The following is a 17,046-nucleotide window of genomic DNA, read 5'->3' on the forward strand; positions in this document are numbered from 1 at the left end:
CTCTTGAGGAGAAACTCACTCCTCCTGGCGTCTTCTCGACCAATCAAAACTTGACATATTCTCCCACTTGCACAGACCTTGCAATCTAGATATAATTGCTCTCCAAAAAAAAACGCGATTTTTGTCACTCTTTGCAAAATATTCACCAAAATGCGAATCCTCTCCCTTTAGAAGCCTTGAAACACTCGCAGCTTCGTAAGGTTTAGGTTCATTTACTCACCAATAAGAGCCTTGTGCAACGAGTGTTTTGTAGCTCGGCCCGTGGAGTTGCAGTTCTCGTTCTTTGGTCTCGCATTAGAAGTATTTATTTTTTTGTCTTGTACCTCGTTGCTTTGTTTTTGTTTTATGTTGATTGTATTGTACCGGTCCAATCATTTAATTGTCTTTATTTAGAATTTTGGGTTATGTATTTGGTGCATTTTGGTTTTTAGATCCTGACAGTGGTTTGATGCTGACATGTTTCAAGAGGAAAGTTTAGTTTTAAAACGCTTGCGGATTAAATATGTAAGTATTTACACATGTGTGTGCATTAGAAAATGTAAGTATATATTACCTTCTGGATTAGGCTTATATGTTAATTAATTTAACCCATACCAACCCTTGCGGGTATATTCTGTTATAAAGTGTTTTACAGATCACGTAGGTTAGAGACTGTTCTGTTTTAGTTAGCGCCTAAAGCAGAGTCCTATTTAGACTGGCCCACTGTATATCGTGGTGCCAGAACGTAAGAAAGGTAGAATCGTTTACCTGTTTTCTGCATTGGATGTTGAAGTATCTGAAACCTGTTTACCTGTTTTGATATGAACCAAGTTAGCAATGTTACAAGGCAGCCGACTGCTTGTTTATCTGATGCTCATAGAAATAGCTAGAAGTTGTCGTCAGTTAGGGGGAGCAGTGTCTTAGTTATCATATTCGTCACAAATGGATGTCGAGTGTCACTATCTGGTGGATCAAACGCGGGCCAACACTTTAGTTGGTTTAGAATTAAATTAGGTAAGATTATTTTTGTCCTTATACAATTTTTAATAACTCTCTGTGAAGAAAGTAGTCATTTTTGTTCATTTTAAACATTAATACATTTCCTAGTGAAATATTTTCCTTAAACTAGACTGAACTAAAAGCAGTTTACAGACAAGTTCTTTTAAATATTGGAAGAAGGAGTGTTGATTTACCTTTGTTATTCAAATAGAATGTATATATTTTCTGTGACTTAAAGCAGTATAAAAGCACACATACGCGTAATGAAAATATGTAACAATGAATCCTGGGTACACCATGTACTGAAAAAAAATACATCCCTTAATTATACAGTAGAGTGGGGGAAGATGGGACACTTTTTAGCTCTATTTTCTCGTCCCATTTAGAAGTAAACGAAGAACATTCAAAGAATTGTAAAACTATATCCTCACGACTCCCATAGACCACCGTTAGTTGTTTTAAACACAATCAGGATACGTAGATATTATGTGCTAAAGGTGTCCCATCTTCCCCCACCCTACTATACTAAAAAAGCACGGAGATTAATAGATTAAACATGCTCTGATTATTTAGTATATATATTCGAGGTTGGGCAGTTTTTTTTACAATGTGAGGATCTAACTTTCAACAGTAAGGCTTTTAACCTCGTTATTTTGAGATTCCTTGCTGTATAATATGACTTCTTGCTGTCGTTGTCGCTTCAGCTTTGGAATGAATATGATGACGTATATTAGAAACACGGTAGCAAAGCCGAGCCAAATTGTAAGCGCATAAGATCCGAGATGTATCTAAGAATACCAAAGTAATGTAACAGTATGAAGTATGCTAGAATTTTTACGTTTTTTTTTATTTTATAGAAGGGATTTATCACAAAATTTACAAATATTTTAGACTGTTTATTTTATATTTTATATTGCATGTAGTTCTGTATGGTAAGATGGGACACTTATAGCACATAATTTCCAAATATCCTGATCGTGTTTTAAACAATTAACAACGGTCAATGGGAGTCGTGATGATACGGTTTTATAATTCTTTGCTTGAGCTTTGTTTACTACTAAATGGGATGAGATAATCGAATGAAAAGGTGTCCCATCTTAACCCACTCCGCTATGCTTTCTAGGGTATATAGAATAATTAAACTTAAACTTCGGGCTCTTGGTATTGCTATACAATATAAAGTATTTGCAATATAAGGTATTAATCTGTGAAAACCTAGAACCAATTTACCTTTAAGTACGGTGGTATAAAGCTAGCCACCCATGCTACGCTCCAAAGTATTCCTGCAGAATACCCATACGCAGTAGAACGTGTCGGTTCACTGGTGATTTCTCCCAGTATAGCAAAAGTTGCAAGATTAGTGCCACCAGACCACCTACGAGAGAGGTTTTTGTCTAAATTGTCAACCATATACACAAAATAAAAGTCTAAATTATATAAACACCCGTAAAGTTGCATATACGGTTAATATAGGTCAGCTACATAGAAACAACTCAAAAGAATGAACGTCATTGAATTACTTATATTCATTCGTTCAGTTATAGGCCTATATCTTTGTAATATAAGTTTCATTGGCATATACTTTGTATTGTTATACATGGTGGCTTCAAACCGGTAACGAACTGAAATTTTAACTTACGCTATAAGAAAAACACCAACAGCGAATATTGCAACGTATGGCATGGCGTTTGGTGCCGCTGGTGTGGCTACTTGACTGACGGTGTATGTCACGTGAGCGAAAATAATCAGAATGTTGCTCGCCACGTGGACTTTGAATCCTCCGAAACGGTCCACGAGTTTTGACTGTCAGAAAAAAAAGTGTTAACTGTTGCCTAATTGTTCTCATGTGGTAGGGAAACGACGGGGGTTATATTTCATAAACCTCGTGCTCACAAGCTACTTTCTGGGTAGTTGTATTTTGGGCAACTTGTTAGTGACCACAGAGTTGGAGCATTGATGTTAAGTGTCTTGCCCGAGGATACATATACGCGTATATTAATACCAACGTCAACCCCAAAACTGTCTATATATTAGGTATAATATATACATACCCCTACTAGAGATGCAAGCATTTGCATGGCGAAAACACCAATTGTGGCGTAAGTCGCTTTATCAGGGCTAATACCAGCTTCAATAAAAATTTTGTCCGAATACAGAAGTATGTTATCAATACCAACGAGATTCAAATTTAGATAAAGAAATATCACTCCAATGAGCATGTTTCTGTAATGCATAATCATTGTTTGAAACGTATGCCTATGTTTTCATTACAAGAGAGCATAGCTATAATAAAAGGCCACGTATATTACAATTTTATTAACAAAGACTCGAGATATTTATCAATGCAAACCGTTCTACAGACATTGGACATTGGTTTTATTTTCTTTTATCATGACATTCGGCGGTAAGCAAATATATTTACAGAATTATATTACCGTATCCTAACGATTCAAAACACCGTTGTTAATTGTCAAAAACACAACTAGTAATATTAAATGCTAACGGTATCTATCTTACCCCATAGAACTATAAATTAACTAAATGCAAATAACCGCCAAAAATACCTATTAAAAATCTAATTTTGGGCGTATAACCTGTATTTTTTGGTTGTACACATTTCTTTTATAAGCACTTTTCTCTTTCCGCTAGTTTCTTCGGTCATACTTGAAAGCTCTTCTTTAATATCAGCCTAAAATTAACAATTTTTTATAAACTAACGTTCAATCTAAAATTGAAGAAAATACAGCAGATAACAAAATTTTACCAATGTTCCTTTTCGAAGTTTTTTAAGCACTTCCAAAGCCTCGTCTTTCCCGTAAGTTCTCAATACATAGAATGGCGTGTTGGGAATCCAGTGACTGGATATCAAATATATAAGTGAAGGAATAACAGCTAAACTGACCAACACTGTCCAAAGACTCAAAGAACCTAAAACCTGTGGCAAAGTAAAAAAATATTTGTAGATAAAAGATGGCATACAAAAGGAGAATTATAGTAGTGCTACTCTAAAAGAGCTTTTCAACTATTAAAAACACGATCAGGAAACGTGAGATAATATATGTGCTAACGGTATTCAGTTTGTCTGCTATGGTCATTAAAAAATAACTATCCGATAAAGCCTACATTCTGTCTTATGTAAACAAATTGTCAGGCACGTATAACTTACCTGTTGTTTTTAATGTTAATACAAAATACAAACCTTTGGGTGACTGAAAATCGAACCGATAAGAATCCCAAATGCAACGGCCGCCCCTACCACACCTTGCCAGAAATTTTGTTTGCATTTTGCGCTCATTTCGGACATCATTAGACTTGGTAAATCTAAATCACATAAAAATGGTTTTCAGTTAAGATTTACTTTAATATGGTCACTAATAGAGACAAAATTAATATGGTCACTACTATAGGTTGTCCAAATTATCAGCTATACTTAAAAAAATCACTAATCACCTACAAAGTAACGCACTTGATAAGCGGGCACGAGGTGTGTAAAACAGAACACCCGTGTTTAGTGAATGTCGTTTTCCGGCCACACTAGGATAAAGTAAGTTACATTCAATAATGTACCTTGTCAAAACTTACTGTAAGCTATTCCAAGGGAAATACCGCCTATAATACGTCCAATTATCAACGCTTCATATGACCAAGTCGTTCCAGCCACTAAAGCTATCACGATCACACCCGTGATGTTAATCACATGAGAGAGCTGCATGAGGCCCTTTCTGCTGACGTAAGTGAGCATGAAATTCGTACCCACCCCGCCGACGACAGAGCCAAAGTATACACATGATACAGACACTGCGTATAAGACTGTCCATTTTTCTTCTGACATTGTCTCATTGTAGCGGTTCTGCGGATAAATGCTTAATCAATAAATAAATGAATAAAAATTGCATGACATTTATTATGCCCGCGTGGCGGAGCAACTACAGTCTTTATAACATAAATGCTAAACATACAACGTGCCCGCTTACGAGATAACCCGTGTGGAATGTTATGAGTTATCTTTTGTTAATTTGGACAACCTGTTAACCACTAGGTTTGAAAAATGACCACGATTGCGCACACCTATATGAAGACATTATTAGTCATATAAATTAGGCTCTTCGTTTTTTTCGTAATACGAGCACGTGTATATAGTAGGGTGGGAAAAGACGGGACATTTTAGCACACAATATACAAATATCTTGATTGTGTTTTTTTTACAACCGTATATTGATTGTGTTTTTTTTACAACCAAACGACACGGAAAATAGAATGAAAAGATGTCCCATCTTCCCCTACCTTACAATAAATATAATAATATTAATAGCGTCATGTTTCTTACCATATGTGTAGTCTCATACATTGTCCGCATTGCAGGTGCCAAGGGATTGAGCAATACAAAATTGTAAACCGCTACTGATAAAATTAACCATGCTGTAGCAAACAGACACAAGTTTCCAAAATTCGAATTCGTCTGTAATATTTACACAAAAAAAAAACACTTTTAAAAACATACAAAAAGGCCATGCATTACTCTTATAACCTAAAAACACAAGAAACGCATTTCCTACGTTTAATATAGTGGATGTGGGAAACAGGATCCCTTTAGCAGTTAATAACCTAATATCCTGATCATACTTTAAACAAACAGCAACAGTCTATGGGAGTCGTAAGCATATCCGGTATATAATTTTTTAAATAGCTTTTGTTTACTACCAAGTGGGACGTGAAAATAGAATGAAAAGCTATCTTCCCCCACCCTACTATATAATGTTTAAATTACACGGCTAATGCATTATAGTAGGGTGGAAGAAGATGGAACACTTTTGTATTCTATTTACTCGTCACATTTAGTAGTAAAAAAGAACATTCAAAAAATTAGAAAACTGTATCCTTACGGCTTCCGTAGACCGTTGTTAATTGGTAAAAACACGATCAAGATAATTAAATAATTAGGTAATAACCGTGTCCCATCTTCCCCATCCTACCATACATTCACAATATAAATATTTGGTAAAAGAATTAAAAGGGCTTACCAACGCCATGCTTGCAGTTTCTCAAATGGTTAGCAAATCTGTTGTTCCGAAGAGGATTCCTGATTTAATAAATCAGAATACAGTTACAGCCAGTTCGACATGCGAATTTCGTTTCCTTCCTGATCGCAGGCAGTTCACAGCTTTGGCGGTGTAAAGACTTTTGCAGCAATTCAACAACAACAGTCAGTCTATATAGTAGGGTGGGGGAAGATAGGACACTGCCTATTTGGTGGTAAACAAAGAAAATTCAACGAATTAATAAAACGTATCGTCACGACTCCCATAGGCCGCTATGTTAATTGTTTAAAACTCGATCAGGATATTCAAATATTATGTGTCAAAGGTGTCCCATCCTCCCCCCGCCCTACTATATATTTTAACTCTTTTATCTCATATAGTGGCAAAAGAATATTTACAGAGTTAAAACACCACACGACTCTAATATAAAAAGCGTCAATCTTACCCTATTTTCGTAGCAGTATATATAGTAGGGTGGGGGAAGATGGGACACTTTTAACACAAAATATCGAAAAACACTGATCGTGTTTTAAACAATTAACAACGGTTCATGGAAGTCGTAAGGATATAGTTTTATAATTCTTTGAATGTTCTTTGTTTACTACTAACTGGGACGAGTAAATAGGGTTAAAAAGTGTCCCATCTTCCCCCACCCCACTATATAGTTACCTATATTATACACAAAGGCCTATAGCATGTAAACGGACATGGTGTCTATTGTTATGAAAAGAACTGCAGGTTGTTGTTACGAAATTGATTCGTAATCATGAAAAACAACGTTTCAGTAAAAGTCAATCAAAACCTACAAAATTACACACGTGGCAACTCGTAAGCTGGTTACGAAACAGAACTTCCGTTTTATAACTGTCTTTGCTCCGTCACGCATAGATAAATCATTACGCTCAATTCGTCTTGCTGCATCCTGTCTTGATTTGTTTGCACTTTAAATATCACACGAGACTGGCTTAATATGTCAGTGAAGTTCGCCGCTATAAGACTTAAGTTGTGCTGCGTAAGTCAAATACACTGTTGATGGTATAGTTAATGGACCTTTGCATCGTACATATACTTACTGCTGGGTAAGACGAATACGGTTAGACCATAATATACCATAGTGATCTAATCTAAATGATCGGAAGGGCTAAATTGGTTATACAGGATACATTAATCTACTTGGCTAGCATTCAACGTATTGAATATAGACACATATTCGTTGTTTTTATTCCGCTTAAGCAGTTACTGTTTGCGTTAAAAAAGGCCTTTCTTAAATTTGACTACCATTACCCTAGGCTTTATATAAAGTTTATTGCTGCGTTAATAACACGGTTTTCTGTTTTGTTGTCTTTGCGTGCAGTTTTTTTGTATGGTCGACAATTTAGACAACCCAGTAGTGATCATTAGGTTGGAGAAATTGCCGTTAAGTGTCTTAGTAGCAGCGACGAGCCTTGAACCTATAACCTCTGGGTTGAGGAAGCTAACGTACAAATTGTTACACTATGTCGGTTTAGCTTTAAAACATTAAATCTGCACTGTTTGCACGCCTTATCTAATTTGATGAATTTCTCTTTGTCAGCGATTTCCGTCAGTAAGTTTATCAGCGTCAGCCCAATGCGCTGGGCATATATATATAGGGATTTGCGTTGTAAACACAGTACTGTGGGGTAAATGGATACCGTTAACAATAATATCCCATATTTATAATCGTGTTTTAACAGTTAACAACGCTATTTTATTGTTTGAGCATATTTCCCTAAACCTTTAGGTAGATTTTACAAACGTATCGGATAATATTAATGTATTTTTACTGTACAAGGAGATATGCTATCTGTATGTTATAGTTACACAGTGTTCCATGGAATACTGGTCTATAGCATGCCATTCATATTAAATGTAAACACATATTCGTTCTATCTTACTGCGTATATTAAAGGGTTATTAAAATGTTCACGCTCTTCTACGAATTTCCGCATCTTATATAGAAATGATGTAATGAATGAATGTATGTGGCTAATGTTCTTTTACACCTCCAATCTGTATACAGTTTGCCTTATAAGGAAACACCTCTCATTTGTCAAAGGTCTATACTTTATAGTTTTAGCATAAAGTTTATTGCTACTGTTGCAATGCTGGTACTCTGCAGTCATATTTAGTAGCTTTCAGTCACTGTATATGCTTACTGAGTTTAAAATGTTAGCACTTATTTTGCTACTGCTGTCATCAGGCGTAATGTAATACTTGGAAGTTTCTGTTCTGGTAAAAACGTTAGACTGACGACTGTATTATTGTTTCTTTTGTATTGTGATAATATATTACTGCGTCGTTTTACTATACTTTTAATTTTCAAGCTTATAGCCAATATTGGAGTATAATATAACATATGCCATTATATTTAAATATCTTGATTGAATTTTAAACAATTAACAACGGTCTATATGGGAGTCGTAAGAATATAGTATTAGAACTCTTTGAATGTTCTTTGTTTAAAACTGAATGGGGCGAGAAATGGATTTAAAATGTGTCCCATCTTTCCCCACCCTTACTGTTTGTGTGTATATATATATATATATACTCCGGCATATTGTGTATTTTATTAAGATTATAATCTTATACTAATATTAGAAAGTTAGAAATTAGACAGAGTGGAATATTTGGATTTTAGTACAAAAAATTTTACGCGAAAAGAATCGTCGCCAGTATATAAGCGAGCGCAGTGTAATTTGTTGGGTTTATTTTGGCGGATTCTCTTCAAGGCAAGATACTTGTATACCTACAAGTATGGCACTAGTGAGTATACATAATATATATATTTTTGCTTGCAATTGCTTTAATGAAGAGTTTATATCAGCGAAAAGCATTAAATTATTTTTTTATAGATTTCGGTTTTTATTTAAAATAAGCAAAGTCGTGTTCTAAATGTTTGATTTTTTCAGACCAACTCGAATTTCAGCAACTTTTGCCTTTTTATGACGGCATGGTTACTGATGTCAGTTACGCTTTACAATTTTGTATTACTCAATCCCTTGGCACCTGCGATGCGCACAATGTATGAGACTACACATATGGTAAGAAACATGACTCTATTAATATTATTAAATTTATTGTAAGGTAGGGGAAGTTGGGACACGTTTTTATTTTATTTTCTTATCCCATTTGGTAGTAAACAAAGAACATTCAAAGAAAAATAATTATAAAACCGTATCTTCACGACTTTCATAGTTGTTAATTGTTTAAAACACGATCAGGATATTTTAATAATATGTGCTAAAGTTGTCCCCTCTACTTTATAAGTGAGTGTTCAATTAAGGCATAACTATACTAAAGGCCTTATGCGCAATCGGTTTCATAATATCCATCTTTCAGTTTCAATTTGCACCGAACAACATTTATACGCTTGCGTTACTGCATTTAAGCGAATTGGAGTGCGACAAGCATTCAATCAAACGAACCCAAATGACTTTTAGTTTCTGTAATTTATATACGAATAGCGAAAGTAGTTCTGGAAACTCTATATCGGTGAGAACGCACCAACATCAACGATTTGGGCCGCAGTTGGCCCACAGTAATAGATTTTAGGGATTTGATTTGAGATTTAGAAATGACCAAAAGGTGATTTAAGGAATAACTTGTAATCGAGCACAAAAAGTAGATCAAGAACTTATGTTATAAAGACTGTTGTTGTCCGCCATATGAGGACAATAAGGGTCAATCATGCTTGTTTTCTATACAATAGTTAGGAGTTATGTTACAGAACCGCTACAATGAGACAATGCCGGAAGAAAAATGGACAGTCTTATACGCAGTGTCCGTCTCTTGTGTATATTTCGGTGCTATCGTCGGCGGGGTGGGTACGAATATCATGCTCTCCTACGTCAGCAGAAAGGGGCTCATGCAGCTCTCTCATGTGATAAACATCATAGGCGTGATCGTGATAGCGTTGGTGGCGGGAACGACCTGGTCATATGAAGCGTTGATAATTGGTCGTATTATAGCTGGTATACCACTTGGAGTGGCTTACAGTAAGTTTTACAAAATAGTGCATTAGGCAATTTACTATTTTGTAAAATCGGTTCAAACATGAAAATTTTAGCAGTATTTCTCGAAGACCAATAAGCCATCAGTAAAACAGACACGTTTTTTAGTTGACACTTTTTCCACACTTTTTATCCATGACGTATTTTAACAACTGTTGTATACACTAAGCCTTAATTTGTTTTCAATGTCATAATAAAATCTTTTTAATAGATAGGGTTATAATTATAATTGACAGGATACTATAATAGACTTATAATAGATGCACCGCCTCTAAATTAAACAAACATATTTTTTAAATCAGATTTACCAATTCTAATGATGGCAGAATTGAGCGCAAAATGCAAGCAAAATTTCTGGCAAAGTGTGGTTGGCTTAAGTGTCGCGTTTGGGATTCTTATCGGTTCGATTTTCAGTCACCCAAAAGTGTGTATTTTTTATTAACATTCATTACAGCGGGTAACTTTTTAACTGCCCGACAATTCGTAAGCATAAGACAGAATGTTATGTTTTAACAATTTTTTTGTTTTGTTTGTACAAAAATAATGTTGATTTTGCATGCTTTTAATGTACAAGCACAGATCCTATATAGTTTACACGTTAAATTTCTAAATAAAGTATTAATAAAAGTAATGGAAATAAGGCTACGTTTTGGTTTTTCTCATGTATATATTTTAATTAATGTATATTAGCCTTTCGATTAAAAAGTATGTTTTCTTTTTACTTTGCCACAGATTTTGGGTTCTTTGAGTCTTTGGACAGTGTTGGTCAGTTTAGCTGTTATTCCTTCACTTATATATTTGATATCCAGTCACTGGATTCCCAACACGCCATTCTATGTATTGAGAACTTACGGAAAAGACGAGGCTTTGGAAGTGCTTAAAAAACTTCGAAAAGGAACATTGGTAAAGTTTTGTTATCTGTGTTGAGTTCGAATTAAGACTGACAGCTTGTTTACGCCAAACACAGCAAAGCATATCATTTGAGGTTAAAGTGAATAGGGGTGGCCCGTTTATGTAATTCTCTTTTTATTTCACTGAGAAAAAACAAATTCTACGTATAGTCATTTATTTTCATTTGCTAAATGCTGCGTAAAGTTAGCGCTCTAATGATGTACGATATATAGAAACCATGTAGCCCAGCGTTCAGGTATAACTTCTTGACCACATACCGCTTAAGTCTGAGTGGGTGTTCGTAGTTGCTATATAGGCTTCATGTACTATTTTCGGGTATTTACAAAGCTAGCTGCTATACCATAATTTCTGTGTGTTTTTTGCACAATGCCCGGTAAGTTTACACGAGAGTTGTCTTGTAGTTGGCTGTCATAAAAGAACAAAGGCCAGGCAACGACAGTTGTTATAACACGGGTGTTTTGCTTCATACACCTCGTGCCAGCTTACGAGTTACCACGTATGTAACTTTGTGGGTATTATTTAGAAGGAATTTTATTTATTTTTTTATGTATGGTTGGAAATTTAGACAATCCATTAGAGGCCACTAATTAGAACACCTTCCGTGTCTACTTTCATTTCAAAATACACATACGCTCATAGCTAATTCTAACATGCATTAAGCTTCGTTTTGTCAATAAATTATCAAAGGCGGGTGAAGTATTTTTCGACTCTGTCTAATTATTTGTTAATTTAAGGATGAAATTAAAGAAGAGTTGTCAAGTATGTCCGAAGAAATCGGTGGAAAACGTAAAGTTCTTATAAAAGAAATGCTTACAACCAAAAATTTCAGGTTATACTGCTAAAGTGGGATTTATAATACATAAACACCTGCGTTTTGTGTGGTACAGTATAAGTGTGGAGGAAGATAGGACACCTATTCACTTTATTTTCTCGTCCCATTTGTAGTAAACAAAGAACCTTTAAAGAATTATAAAACAGTTTATCACACGACTTCCATAGACTGTAATTGTTAATTGTTTAAATCACGATCAGGATATTATGTGCTATAGGTGTCCTATTCTACCCCAAAGTATTATACATTTAAATAATACTTGGTGCAAAGGTTAAAATATGTATTATAATTCTTTTATATGCACCGTATATTTCAACAATCTCTATATAACTACAATTATTCTCCCAAGACCACACACTCTGATATAAGAGCAAACTAAACTGCCAAAAGTTACCTCAAAATTAAAATAAATTATGACCCACCCGATTCGCTTAGTTATTTTCGCAAAATTAATATATCATTATCCACATTTGGGTAACAGAACACTTTATTTTCATTAAGGCACATCGCTAATGGAGATAATACATTACAGAAATATGTTCGCTGGAGTCGTAGCTCTCTTTCTAAATTTGGTTCTCGTTGGTATTGATAACATACTTCTGTATTCCGATAAAGTTTTCATTGAAGCTGGTATTAGCCCTGATAAAGCGACTTACGCCACAATTGGTGTTTTCGCCATGCAACTGCTTGCATCTCTAGTAGGGGTATGTATATAGTGGAGTGGGGCAAGACGGGACGCCTTTTTATTCTATTTTTTTGTCCCAGTTGGTAGTATTCAAAGAGCATTGAAAGAAATTTACAACCGTATTCTCACAATTCCCTTAGACTGTTGTTACCGTTTAAAATACGATTAGGATATTTGGATATAATGTGCTAAGGTGTCCCGCCTTTCCCCACTTACTCTAAAACTACTAAACGGTTGGTTTCTGCTATACCATGCATACAATTCTATGTCTATCGGGGAGAACACTTTACTTGAACCTAGTGGTCACTAATAAGCTGTCAAAATTGTTAGCAATAACCACAAAGTAACTTGTAAACCGGCACAAGATGTATATGAAGCATGACGCCCGTGTTATAATGTTTTTCGGTCATAATTAAATGAATAGCTCGATGTCATTTATTTATTTAATACATTACTGAATCATTTTTACCCTAAAAATACTTTTTTTTTCTGACAGTCAAAACTCGTGGACCGTTTTGGAGGATTCAAAGTCCACGTGGCGAGCAACATTCTGATTATTTTCGCTCACGTGACATACACCGTCAGTCAAGTAGCCACACCAGCGGCACCAAACGCCATGCCATACGTTGCAATATTCGCCGTTGGTGTTTTTCTTATAGCGTAAGTTGAAGTTTCGGTTCGTTAACGGTCCAAAGACACCACGTATGGTAAAACATATATATGACACTTATAATATGAAAAAGATATAGTAGAACTGAATGAATGTAACTTATACAACGACGTTTATTCTTTCGATATTTTTCTATATGTTTATTAATTAGGATTTTTTTTCGTAGGTGGTCTGGCGGAACTAATCTTACAACTTTTGCTTTACTTGGGGAAATCACAAGTGAGCCGACACGTTCTACTGCGTATGGGTATTCTGCAGTAATATTTTGGGTTGTTGCATGGACGGTGGGGTTCGTACCGCCCTACTTACAGGTATTCTATATTTTAAAAGCACGAAACTCACAATTTACTCATATAGTAGGGTTGGGAAAGATTGGACACATTTTATTCGATTTTTTGTCCCATTTGGTAGTAAACAAAGAACATTAAAAAAATTATAAAACCGTATCTCTACGACTCCCATAGAGCGTTATTGATTATGGAAAACACGATCAAGATTTTGGGCTTTTTTCTTCTGGCAGTTTTAAACGCGGAGTTGCCCTTCATTGAATACTCCTATAACGCAATTTATCATTTCATAAGTACTCGAGATCGTACGGAAAAACACGCAAATGCCCAAAGATTAGAAACCGTGTAGAAAATCTCTCATTTAAAATTCGAATGTATATTGATACAGTATAACTATACATTTCTTATATCATATAGATTCACCTTGGACCTTATGCGCTTACAATTTGGCTCGGCTGCGCTATCTTGTTCCTTATTTACTTCATCATATTTATTCCAAGATTGAAGCGGCTACGTCATAAAGATGACGATTTATTCATGGAGTCTGAAAATAACATGGAAATTAAAAAGCTTAATTGTTGAAAATATCTTAAGTAACTAAGGTGAACTTACCGAAATGCTGGTCTTAGGTGTCTGTCGCTGTATTTGCTGTGTAGTATTGATTCAGTCTGCAGACTATGGCAGGTGCACGCTCGTTTTTTGTTTGCAAACTTTTGGTTATGCACGCAATAATTTGTCACACGCGCGCTAATTAGTTTTACAATGAACCAAATTTGTATCAAAATAAGTAGGATTTCCTAATGTAACTTAGAAATGTATGTGCGCGTGAAAAATGTACATCGTTTGCAAAAAAAATAACCGTTTCTATGCGTTAAAAATTGCTGGCCAAGTTGCGTATGCTCGCGCAAGATCTCGTTTGAAACTGCCGTATTTTGCAGACTGAATTTAATGAATATATTATATGATTTAGTCCGAATGTATGTGACTTAAAATGTACTAGGATTATATGACCGAAAAAGAATATGTGTAAATACACTTTGTATATTAAATTAAACTTGTTTTCAATTAAAAACTTTTTTTTTCGTAAGTTATTTTAGAAGTTAATATTAATCCTATAAAGTTTACCTAAAAATAACATTTCAATTACAATTAATGATAAATGAGAAGTGTTTTTAATGCATTTAATCAGTAATAGTTTGATCTAGGCGTCATTCTTGGTGTAGATTCCTTATCTCACTTATAAGTTACTACTTAACGACACTCATTGTTAAATTGCATAAGTTAACCATTACGAAACTCATTGTTAAATTGTAAGTTTTACTTTCAAATTTATTTTTCCACAACGATAACATATTTAAAAGCAGAATATGGCACAAAACAATATACTACTGGCATTTTTACCATATAGCGCATGAAATAGTTAAGGGTTGACACAAAATTGAGATATTATGAATAGGCAAGCCTATATTTATATATAACATATGTTAGGGGGTAATACATCCTAAAAAATGTCTTTAAAATGACTACAATGTATTTTTCACAGTGTTATTGCACCATTAGCAATGCGGGGTCTTAAAAAGTAAAAAAAACAGACTTAATGTAAATGTAAAATATATATGAATTTTTGCTATGAAAACAATAGTATTTTAAGTTGGTACCCATTAGTAAAATAAACATAGCATACTGAAAAACTTATAAAAAATAATATATATGAATTTTTTATAAACACGTGTTTATATACCCTTCAGTAAAGTAAACATTATAATATGTTTCAATTCGAATAAAATAAAATGCCAAGCTTAGGGCTTTGTATTAGCGAATACGATAAATATGTTGCAGGGTATGTAGGCTTACCCTAAATTTCCAATTTCAAAAGCACTTAAAATAAATGCAAATGTACTCTTAGTCTTACATACATAACATTTAACCCTTTTTGATAATTTATAAAGTCAACTTTTTTTTATAAAATCAACGCCACTGGTCCTATAGTATATGAAACACTTAAGTTAAATCAAGTTCCAAACATGGCGTATCACTTAACAGTTTGAAGTTGGTCAGATAACCAGTGCATTCCGTCGCTTAAGCCTTCTCCTGTCTTAGCATTGCTAGCACTGTAAAAAATATTGAAAAAATACATTTTAGTGTTAATAAATTACAGTTATTATCCTAAAAAAAATCTTTCTGCGTGGCCTTGAATTTAGACAACCTATTAGTGACTATTGGGTTGCAAAAGTCATTGTTAAATGTTCTGCATTAAAGCACACATGCCAACAGTGGTGACAGGAGTGAGCCAAACAAATTCTTACCATATATGCCATGGTTTTTCTTTAATATTTTCCAAACCAAGTAACTGCGAACATTTAACTGCGGACAGAGAATTCTGAACGTCCATTTTGTTAGCGAAAAATAAAATTGGAATTCTTTTGTTCATAATTGCTGAAATTAAAATGTAAAATGGTTACTAAAAAAGGCTAAAAATTGAAAATAAAGAGCATTATGTTGCTAAATTAAAATATTTTGCCATTGTTAAAGTGCTCAACTCATAACCAGAGGGTACGGGGTTCAGTCCTTGAGCAAGACACTTAATGGTCAATGCTCCAACCCAGTGGTTTCTTATGGGTTTTAAAATTAACAGCCATATAAAAAAAAATTTGGTAATTAAAACGAAAAAAAAAACAAGAGGTGTATGAACAGAACATCCATGTTATAACTTTTTTTTCTGTATAGCTGACAACCCATCAGTAACCAATAGGTTAGAGCAATTAGTGTTAAGTGTCTAAACTAAGGATACATAGGCCCATAATGGTAGCAACGATGATCCTTGAACCCATTACCTCTAGGTTAGAGGTATGTAAAATGTATTTAATGTAAAATGTTAGATACATACTTTGGTGCTTCAAAAGCTGGTCTAATTCATCTTTAGCTACAGCCATTCTCAGTTTATCTGCACTGTCCACTACAAATATAACGCCCTGTGTTTCCTTGTAGTAATGTGACCATAGAACTCTGTAACGTCCTTGCCCACTCATATCAAACACAGTGAATGAGAGACTAATAAGAACATATCATGAAATTAAAGAATTGCCTTTTTTCTTTAATTTTACTGGGGTTTTCGCAGACACAACATGAGACAAATTATTTGCCAAACTTTTGTAATACAGAAAACTAAAGATAGTTAGACTTGTAAAAATAATTAGGTTATTTACACAATTTTTTTGTAAGTAATTGATACATATAATAAATATATATTGTACTACAGATTGAATTGCATACAGACCTTAGCAATGAAATCTGTCAACAGGCAAAAAAAGGAATCTTAAAAAAATATGCCGTTTGACCTCACTCAAACAGTGATTTTTTTGCTGGCTATGTTCAAAAAAAAAACTAATATTTATTGACTTACTTGGTCATTGTAACTTTTTCTACATTGAATCCTACAGTAGGTACAATATCTACTTGTTGTGCGTCGTTTGGTTTCAGGTAATTAATGATTGTAGTTTTCCCACTGTTGTCTAAACCTACACATAAAACATTGGCCTCTTTCTTTTTGCCTTTAAGCCAGCCAAATAACTTGTTCATTATACCCATTTTTTAGTTATTTAACCTAATTAA

The 17,046-nt window shown here is 34.4% G+C and overlaps 3 protein-coding genes across 5 annotated transcripts; 1 reads left to right on the forward strand and 2 right to left on the reverse strand.

Moving 5' to 3' along the window:
• The first annotated feature begins 216 nt into the window (after positions 1-216).
• LOC149734745 (solute carrier family 2, facilitated glucose transporter member 7-like) lies at positions 217-15,154 on the forward strand. Of its 3 annotated transcripts, XM_089880177.1 has the most exons (11): positions 7,039-8,801; positions 8,948-9,079; positions 9,766-9,862; positions 9,935-10,033; positions 10,351-10,472; positions 10,781-10,951; positions 11,695-11,789; positions 12,325-12,496; positions 12,974-13,137; positions 13,314-13,458; positions 13,852-15,154. In XM_089880177.1, exons 1-11 carry the CDS (start codon positions 8,793-8,795, stop codon positions 14,014-14,016), a joined length of 1,371 nt encoding a protein of 456 aa, XP_089736303.1. In that variant the 5' UTR covers positions 7,039-8,792; the 3' UTR covers positions 14,017-15,154. The 3 variants fall into 3 exon arrangements, with proteins under 3 accessions (XP_089736302.1, XP_089736303.1, XP_089736301.1); XM_089880176.1 differs by lacking the exon at positions 7,039-8,801 and adding an exon at positions 217-993 and having other exon boundaries at positions 9,766-10,033; XM_089880175.1 differs by having other exon boundaries at positions 7,044-8,801; positions 9,766-10,033.
• Positions 1,168-6,251, reverse strand: LOC149734746 (solute carrier family 2, facilitated glucose transporter member 7-like). Its single transcript, XM_089880174.1, has 10 exons — positions 6,000-6,251; positions 5,306-5,437; positions 4,561-4,828; positions 4,178-4,299; positions 3,743-3,913; positions 3,573-3,667; positions 3,030-3,201; positions 2,618-2,781; positions 2,209-2,353; positions 1,168-1,766 (listed from the first exon to the last, which is right to left on the reverse strand). The coding sequence occupies exons 1-10, from the start codon at positions 6,006-6,008 to the stop codon at positions 1,596-1,598; spliced, it is 1,449 nt and encodes a 482-aa protein (XP_089736300.1). The 5' UTR covers positions 6,009-6,251; the 3' UTR covers positions 1,168-1,595.
• LOC149734747 (ADP-ribosylation factor-like protein 6) lies at positions 14,735-17,022 on the reverse strand. The gene is made up of 4 exons (XM_089880197.1): positions 16,838-17,022; positions 16,322-16,485; positions 15,741-15,870; positions 14,735-15,545 (listed from the first exon to the last, which is right to left on the reverse strand). The coding sequence occupies exons 1-4, from the start codon at positions 17,020-17,022 to the stop codon at positions 15,467-15,469; spliced, it is 558 nt and encodes a 185-aa protein (XP_089736323.1). The 3' UTR covers positions 14,735-15,466.
• Positions 17,023-17,046: the final 24 nt, after the last annotated feature.

Source organism: Ciona robusta, chromosome 6 (genome assembly GCF_009617815.1).
Source record: "Ciona robusta chromosome 6, ASM961781v2".
In the NCBI taxonomy this organism is placed as follows: domain Eukaryota; kingdom Metazoa; phylum Chordata; class Ascidiacea; order Phlebobranchia; family Cionidae; genus Ciona; species Ciona robusta.